The following is a 9293-nucleotide window of genomic DNA, read 5'->3' on the forward strand; positions in this document are numbered from 1 at the left end:
ACCCAGCCTGTGAGGCTTTTTGAAACAATGTAAGAGGGAGACCCAGGTCCAAGAGCCAAGAGCTGCAGCCTCACACTCAGCACCCCTGTGACCTCAGGAAGGAAGCATTTAGGGCGGGAACTTCTAGAAACAAAGAATGTCGGCTTGATTGGTTGGGGAGGGGCTCCTTCTAGGATGGGTGTGGACCTCCAAGAGCTGGTATCTGTGCCCATGAGCTATTTATTGCCAAATTCACACTGAAATGCAAGAAACAGGAAACCACTAATCCATTCAGTTCAGTTCAGTTCAGTTCATTTCAGTCACTCAGTCATGTCCGACTCTTTGCCACCCCATAAACCGCAACACACCAGGCTTCCCAGTCAATCAACAACTCCCGGAGTCCACCAAAATCCATGTCCATTGAGTCAGTGATGCCATCCAACCATCTCATCCTCTGTGGTCCCCTTCTCCTCCTGCCCTCAATCTTTCCCAGCATAAGGGTTTGTTTCCAACGAGTCAGCTCTTCACATCAGGTGGCCAGAGTATTGGAGTTTCAGCTTCAACATCAGTCCTTCCAATGAACACCCAGGACTGATATCCTTTACGATAGACTGGCTGGATATTCTTGAAGTCCAAGAGACTCTCAAGAGTCTTCTCCAACACCACAGTTCAAAAGCATCAATTTGAAGTAGGAATTCATAGGGCTGGACTCCATCTCGGGCCTGTCCGGGCTGATCGTGCTCGGCCACCTCTCCAGTGGACTTGGAACTCTCTGCTTAGTGCCTGTGGGAACGACAATGGAAGGATAAGACCCCCTCCGGACAGGGGAACCTTGAAGATCATATTCAGGTTACTCATCACCTAAGCGAAAACAGACACTAATCACCCCTCCCTCCAGACAGTATCTATCAGAATGTAAGCACAGACTTATTGGTTATTAACTGGTTGGAATGTAACCGCAGGCTTATTGATTATTAACTGTTTGAACACATAACACGTGAATGATGGGGTTATTGTGACTGTATTTACCCTTCAATTGTAAGCATCAAGGGATTGGGGTGGTGGGTTTGGACACATACACATGGGGTATAAAAGATTTTCACAAATGCTGGTCAGGGTCCTTGGCTAAGAGGAGACTCTGCCTTGGGCCCACTGGTGTAATAAATTGCGCTCCACTATCTGTATTGTCCTTCTGAGTGAGTTTGTTTCCCGGAAAACGAGGCTATAACATTTGGTGCATTGGCCAGGAAACTCCTCACTTTGAGGAGACTGGTCTCATTTGAGGCCACCCCGAGGCTTTGTAGCTTGAATCTCCTAGAGTAGGGAAGGCGCCTCGCCCCTCTGGAAGGATTCTGCTTCTCAACGCCCGGACCTTTCACGTTAGCAGGTAGTGGATGGCAGCAGGGGAACTGAGCGCTCAGGTGAGGAGGGACCCACCCGGCAGGGTGGAAGAGGGGTCTGATCACCCCCGTGGGAGGGACTAGAAGGAGCGGGGACCCACAGGAGCCTGGAATAGGCAGGCGGCGATTGCTTGGTACACAGGTCGGCGAGCATGCTAGGGTTTAGAAAGGTAATTTGTGAAGGTCATTTAGGAGGTGTGTCCACGCTGTCTCGGGGAAAGTTATTACCAAGTGATTGCCAGGGGATTTTTAGGATAGGAAACTGGTCCTTGTATGCTCATATTCTGCCCTCCCTGAGGAGGTGTCATGTCTGCTGTGAAATTCTTGACCCCCTCGGAATTGTTAGGCTAGAAGGAGGGGGATACAGAAGTGAGTATGAATTGGCTTTTCCGGAGATGGCCTGGGACATGGGATATTTAACCCATCTGTGTTTTCATCCGCACCTGATCAAGCCCACCAAGCAGATGGACTTTAAGGGAGAAACTGTCTTGGACCATGTGATGTTCTGGTTTGGCTGTGCTGCCCGGCGGGTGAAGACACGCCGATCCCCCTTATCCCTCTGGGATCTGGCAGGTAAGGCTCTTCTCACCCCAGTTAGGAAGGAGGCAGAATGGCATTTAAGTGTCACTGAGTGGAAATATCAGAAGTACATAGGGTACTGAGAACTTCGTAGACAGAACGAAAAGGAAAAGTAGAAGAAGGTCCGAGAAGGTAAGCAAGATGGGGGGAAGTGAATCTAAGGCAACTATATTGGAGTGCATGATTAAAAATTTAAAGGGATTAGGAGGAGACTATGGGGTGAAGATGAAGCCTAACCACCTGCACATACTCTGTGGTCGAAAGGCCCTCTATAGGAGTAGGATGGTCACCAGAGAACACCATGAACTCAAAAATAGTGGAAGCAATCTATACAATAGTGACGGAAGAGCCAGGACACCTGGATCAATCTCCATCTATTGGATCAATCTCCATGGCTATGGTTAGCTTGAGACCCTCCTACTTAGGCAAGGTTCTGAATCCAGAAGGGAAAGGGAAAATGATTAATGGCACAAAAATTGACTGGTGATAAAAAAGGAAATTCTACAGGATTTGGACGGGGATGACGTGACCCCTCCCCCATGCTGGATAATGAGGGGCCTGCTTCTGTTGTACCCGGATTGCCGAATTCCCCCAAACACGACAGGAGCCGCGGATCGATGTAAAAGCAGTGAGGAGCTTTATTACAAGCTCGAGCAGGGACTCTCTTCACACAATGGTGAAGGAGCCCCGAGAGAAAGCGGCGAGTTGGCGGGAAGGGCAGCTTAGGGGGATTGGCTAATTCATACGGTGCGCGGGAAGGAAAACTTAGGGGGATCGGCTAGTTTATACTGTGCAGCCGGGGAAGCGGGAAGTCTTGGTGGGATGGGGGTGGGGTGAGGGACTTCTCCCGCCCTTCTAGATTGCCTAGGGGTGGAGGGTAACTCGTCTCCTTCTGATTGGTTGGTTTGACGAAGTTTTTTTCTCTTCTTCTTGGGAGGGGTTCTCGCTCAGAATTGTAATGCTATCTAAAATGGAGTTGTTTTAAATTTTTCTTTCACATTTCCCCCTCTTCTAGTTCCTATGGAAGACCCAATCATGGGTGTTCTACAGTCACCTACATCATCTGTGGAGACAGTCGAATATTGAGTTCTGAGTAACATTAGGTGAACGGACAGGCAGTGTGTTTTTCTTAATAACTCTCTCTTGAGAGACTTCATACTCAAGATGCTTTTTGAGAATTGGGGCGGAGGTCTGTTTCTTCTGTAATTTCTTCCTGCTGTGCCTGGGCATAGGCCTGCCTAGCAGAGCAGAAGTCTCTCTCTACCTGATCTAAGTTGAGGTGTTTTATATCTGAAACCAGCTTTTACTCTTATAATAACAGCAACTTAGTTTGAAACTGTTGGCGCCTCTCAGAGATAAAATAGACAGGGGCCAAACAGGAGACCTAACAGGACGGTCATCACTGGTCCCCAGAAACAGGAGGCACCGCTGGGATGATTGGCTGGTGGTCAAGCAACAGAGCTGTGTTCTAGGAATCTTGTGTTTAGTCTGAAGTTACCATCTTTCACCTGGGTGGGCTCCAGTTCTGTAGAAGAACTCAAAGACACTATTATACATATTTCCTTGAGTAGGAACCAGGACCCGTCTCAAGGCTGTACCACCATTTGATTGTTTCCCCTCTGTTTCTGTATTTTTTTTTTCCTTTTTTGATTAGCAATTGTTTGAATCTACCCTTTGGAACTCAGGGAAGGTCAAGGAGGCTGAATAAAGCCTATATTTTACAGTACAGCAGATCTGTACTCCAGAGTTGCCACCCCACAGAGTCCTGCTCAGTTTTAATTTAGGGAACAGGGCAACTATGACTGAGATAGTTGTCAAAATGGGGCATAGGACTGCCTCAGATTGGAGAAGAGACACTGAATTGGGAGTATTTCTGAGTTTTAAGTCTTAGACCTGAGCCTTGTATGATTAAAATCTCAATCCCTTGGTCTGCCATTTTGTTGTAACATACCCAGTTAGTAGTAGCTGGAGAAGGGATAACTGGAGTTTTAATAGACAAAATAAATTTTTTTTTTTTTTTAGAAGAATAGGCCTGAAACCCAGTCTGGACCTGGCACTTCGGGGAGACTTTTAGCCAGGTGGCCAGTTGCTTAGTTTTATAAAAAGTAAGGTAGAAGTTACTAGCTTCTAGCAGACACTGTTTTGAGAATGGTGGCATTTAAGCCTGACACGACTCAGAAAACTCAAGTGTTTAGCAATACAATGTCTAATCTGAAATTACACTCATAGTAACACCTGGTTATTTCCCAGGATGTCTGAACCATCACTGAGTACTCTATTTTGACTTTTAATTGTAAAATTTTTTTAATAGCCAAAGCAGATGGCACCATTAATGATGTCAGTGTTTCTCTAGGTATGAGAAGATGCAAGAATTGGGACTCATAAAATCTCTTGAAAAGATCTAACTATCTGAAGGCTTGTTCTGCCAGTTTTTTCCAGAGCACCGAGTGTCTCATTCTTGATCTTCACCCTGAACTCCTTTCAGGGCCGTTGAAAGTCAGCAGTTGCAGTGGCCATGATATCATCGCTGTAGATGTAGATGGCAAGTGCCAATCTTCAGTTGGCAAAGCCTCTTTTTGTTCATAAACTTGACCACGACTTTGAGGGGAGCATTTCATGACCATTTTATTCCATGGTGCTGAGAATATCTATTCTCAGGTTTCGCAAAGATTTTGTTGACCGGCCACTCAATGTGCTGTTACTGGACTAGGCCATAAAACAGTATCTAAAATTCTCTGGACCGCCTGTCTTACTAGCCTCTTGGTCCAGGAAAACATTCCCTCTTGTTGTTTTTTCTCATATCTAGAGTTACACTGCCATCATTATTGATCTCATAGGGAACTATATATTATGTTATCAGAGGCCTCAGTCACACATATGGCACTGTAAGAAATGGCAATTTTGTAAAACAGGTGAAATACAAAGAACATAGCCAGCAGTACTAGTAAAGTCACGAGTAAGATGTAAGAGCTTCTGTTAGATGTAGCCCAGTATATCTCAGGTCATCTGACTTAGTCTACTCTGTACGAACCTTTATCTTTCAGAGAAATTATACATTAGCACCACCATCTATAAGGCACACAGCCCAGTTTTCTAGTGTTACTAGACTGATTATTTTTAGTATGATTTAATTGTTTTTAACACAGAGAAGACTTTAAACCTAAATTACCATAGCCTGGTGTTATCTATATAAATTTATCTTATAATTGTAGGAGATTTTTTCTTTTGCTTAAACTTTTTTTTTTTTTGCTCTGATTGAGCTTGAGGAATAGAAAAAGGCTCAAATTTATGGCCAGAGTCAGAGTAGGCATTATTAATTGGCCTGGTGAGGGGATCTCATCTAGTAATATCACAGTGACCTGAATATGACTATAATTTTTTCAAGTAAATTTTTTCAGGGCCAACCAGTTAGAGTCTTGTAGTAGAGAAATTTACCAAAGGAACCCAGAACTAGATACAGGTGATTGGCCACAAACCCAACAATTGGATTGATTTTTAAAACTGGCATAGAATCAGGCCTATGATAGAAAAGCATTTGATTTATACACAAAGGTCTAAGAAGTCAAGAGAACACTATAAATGATCATATGAATCAGGTCCAGCATCTTGGACAAGCTGTCTACCTCTGATGTCGTTGTCTTTTCATCCTGGTGTACTATAGTATTTCCTGTTTGAGCATCATTTTAAGGTGAGATCAGGTCAGCTGTCTTTCCTATAGGCCAATCCAGTGTAGGGGCCTCTGGAAGTGGGAATTAATCTAAGAGTTAATTTCTCTTTAGTTTTATTGTGCATGAGCTAATTAAGAGTACCTGATAAAAAGTCCTTTTAGCCAGGTTGGAGACAGTCTCTTAAACTGTCTTTTTTCAGTCCTGGTTGCAGGTCATGAGGCATCTGATCTTCATCCAAAGATAGATTACTGAGATAAGCTTCAGAAACAAACTTTTACATTAATATCACATAACAGAATTGATCATAGACTTTTTATTTTGCTGAAACACTTGTAGGATCTCAGACTGAACTTTTAATATAAAACAGGGCTGGGAAACTCACACCAAAGGCTTGTCACAGATTTTGCCTAACAAATCTAGGTGAACTCTTTTTTTTTTTTTTTTTTAATTTAACCAACCAAATAAACAGTTTAATATCTCTCTTTGGGATGTTTCAGGGGCCCTCTGAAACACCCCAAAGCTAGCTAGATGTCAAGGGAAATTTAAAAGAATTCAATTCAGGAAGTTTTATCAAAAAGATTAATTAAAAGCTTTACCTAATTGGCTCTAACCAGTTTTTTATGTCCGTGTCATTTTTAACAAAATCTATTTATTTAATTAATTGTAATCTAATTTTAGAAAATCCTGATCATGCATAACTCTTTTTAGTATTTTTTAACACTTTTTTTTTTTTTTTTTTACTGAAAGCATACTTCTTGCTTTCTTTTAGCAACCAAGAGCTAACTTTTATATTAGCATTTTATAGATTGGTGAGCATAAATACCAGTGATAATTTTTAAAACCCTTGTTTTCTTAAAACATTTTAGGATGGCATCAAACGTTATTCATTTATAGTCTCAAATCTCTTTAGTTTTTCTGTAAAAGGAAATCAGTGTTTAGTAGTAAATGTTTCAAAATCTTATTTCATTTGGAAATGACCTAATTATTTAATAGACTTCCAATACTTAGTTTAGCACAACCCTTAGAAATTCAAGTTACACCAATCTGGGGAGACTATTGTAGACAGATATTCTTAAAGAATAATTATTTTTAATAGAGTTTATATACAAATTCATACCTCATTTACATTTTTTACAAGTTTTTTTTTTACTCAAGGTAATTTTGTCGACAAACTTGTAACAGGTATAATATTTAACTTATATTAAACCTAGGTACAATGAAAATATTTCACTTGATGTTAATTACTCTAAGACATGTCTGTATTAGATAGGGCAACAAACAAACAAACATTAATATCAGGTATTTAATACTGAATATTTCTCAGTTCACCTGAACCTGGAATTTATTGTTTAATTTAGAATTATTAGATTTGTAAGCGCTTACAGCCCCCCCTTTTTTAAGCTAATTAAATAGAGCTCATTTACAAATTAATCTAAAAATATTTTTCAGAGACAAAGACATACCAAAACATATTTAGACAGACACAGTGCAAGATCTATCTTCATTTTCTAAGTTTGGTCATAAATTAGATATTACAATATAAAATTTAAACAAATAACATTTTTAAAGGCTTTTTTTTCTTTTTCTCTCAGTCTCAGATGGTCTAAATAAGTGTTCTTGAGAGCCCTGGTCTCAAGGCACAGGGAAAGAAAATCAAGTTTTAACAAAATGGCGGCAGGTCTAAATGTTGGTTAGACAAAGCAAAATAGCCGTCACAAATCACAACACAGAACAGAGTTAAAACACACATATAAGCCTGGCAGTCTTCATCAGACACTCCCTTAAATACAAGAATACAGTCTCTCAGAAAACCTTCTATAGAGACACAAAACTTCAGATGTCTTCAAAGATTTTAAAAGGAGGAAAGAAAGCCAGGTTGAAAGAAGAAGGAGAAGGAGGCGGGAAAGAGGGGCAAAAGGGGTGGACTTATAGACGTCTCCTGCGACCTCCAGACACCCAGGCATTACGGGACTTTTCCCTGGGCTTTCAGAGAAGGGAGGACTGTAACTCGGCCCTGCCAGAAACCAGATCAGAAAATTCGAGTTCTCTGCCAAGAGGAGGTGATCAGTCTCCAACCCTCAGCTCACGCTGAGGCCCTTCGACCAGATTCCTGCGTCCAGGACCGGGGGACTAGAAAAACGGGAAGGGTAGGTAGGGCTAAGGAGAGGAAAGAGAGAGGGAAGGGGAGAGAGGTCAATAAAGTCTCTTGTTCCTTACCGGTCGGGGCACTCTGGCCAGTTGTCTGCGTCAGGAGGAGACCAGGGACAAAAGGGTCCCATTTGCGGCCGCTGGGTCTGGTCCATTGGCAGACAAGCTGGCCCCTGAGTACTCTGGCCCCTGAATCCAGTTACTAAGGTAAGCGGAGAGCATCTAGATTGGGCCTGTCCCCTCGTCAGTCAGTCACACAATGAACAAACGAGACAACACACCAGACAAATAACAGAGCGCGCAATCCCGAGAAAGAAAGTACAGAGTAGTCCCCGCACAGGTATATATATATACGGGACTACAGAGTGGGAGCTGGAAGACGTCTCCTCCGGCCCCCTGCTGGAGACCAGTATCGGCGCGCCCGCCTAGGTTTAATTTCCAGCTACAGACTGACACAGATTGGGCCCCCTTTGATACAGATGCACCTGCTGTTATTGCTTACCGGCCGTTCGTCCTCCGAAGCGCGGGTCCTGAAGGGCTCGGGGGATCCCGGACGAGCCCCCATATGTTGTACCCGGATTGCAGAATTCCCCCAAACACGACAGGAGCCGCGGATCGATGCAAAAGCAGTGAGGAGCTTTATTACAAGCTCGAGCAGGGACTCTCTTCACACAGTGGTGAAGGAGCCCCGAGAGAAAGCGGCAAGTCGTTTTGATACTGTCTAGCAGGGACGGCGGGAAGGGAAGCTTAGGGGGATTGGCTAATTCATACGGTGTGCGGGAAGAAAAACTTAAGGGGATCGGCTAGTTTATACTGTGCAGCCGGGGAAGCGGGAAGTCTTGGTGGGATGGGGGTGGGGTGACGGACTTCTCCCGCCCTTCTCGATTGCCTAGGGGTGGAGGGTAACTCGTCTCCTTCTGATTGGTTGGTTTGACGAAGTTTTTTTCTCTTCTTCTCGGGAAGGGTTCTCGCTCAGAATTGTAATGCTATCTAAAATGGAGTTGTTTTAAATTTTTCTTTCACACTTCACCAGGACCGGAGGCCGCCTTAATGCCCGATCCAGGGCCGGGTGAAGTTCCTGCAGCAGCCGCTGCTCTGCCGCCAGCTCTCCCGGAGGTCCTAGAGCCCCCTTTTTGGCAGGCTCTGATCCCGGTGACAGAAGCCTCTGGCCAACACTTCCAGGATCCCACTCCAACCGAACCGCCCAAGCTATACCCGCCTCTCCTGGTGAGGACTGACAAGAAGGGGAGGGAGACGTTGGAATTAAGCAGAGACCGCGCTCTGCCAGAGAGCCGGAGGGAACCAAAGAGAACAGACAAGAGACTTACAGTTCAAGCTGCTGCTCTGGGAAAGTCTATCTCGGGCCCTCCGGAAAACCTCATCTGCCCCAGGGACAGGACAGTCCCTCAGCCGGTCCCAAGAGAGGCCCCGTCCCCGTTACAGCCAAACCAGTGTGCCAGGTGCAAGCTTTTGGCCACTGGAAGAATGAATGTCCTAAGGCAAGGAAGGAAGAGGAAGT

General features: G+C 44.0%; 1 protein-coding gene across 1 annotated transcript in view; it reads right to left on the minus strand.

The window, feature by feature from the left end:
* Positions 1 to 8755, minus strand: part of LOC122420697 (zinc finger protein 107-like) — a 213946-nt gene extending 205191 nt beyond the window's left edge. The window contains 1 exon segment of the mRNA XM_043436095.1: positions 8277 to 8755. Within this exon segment, the coding sequence (XP_043292030.1) occupies positions 8277 to 8339 (63 nt within the window). The 5' untranslated portion in view covers positions 8340 to 8755.
* Between the last annotated feature and the right edge of the window lie 538 nt (positions 8756 to 9293).

This window comes from Cervus canadensis, chromosome 18 (assembly GCF_019320065.1).
Source record: "Cervus canadensis isolate Bull #8, Minnesota chromosome 18, ASM1932006v1, whole genome shotgun sequence".
NCBI lineage: Eukaryota > Metazoa > Chordata > Mammalia > Artiodactyla > Cervidae > Cervus > Cervus canadensis.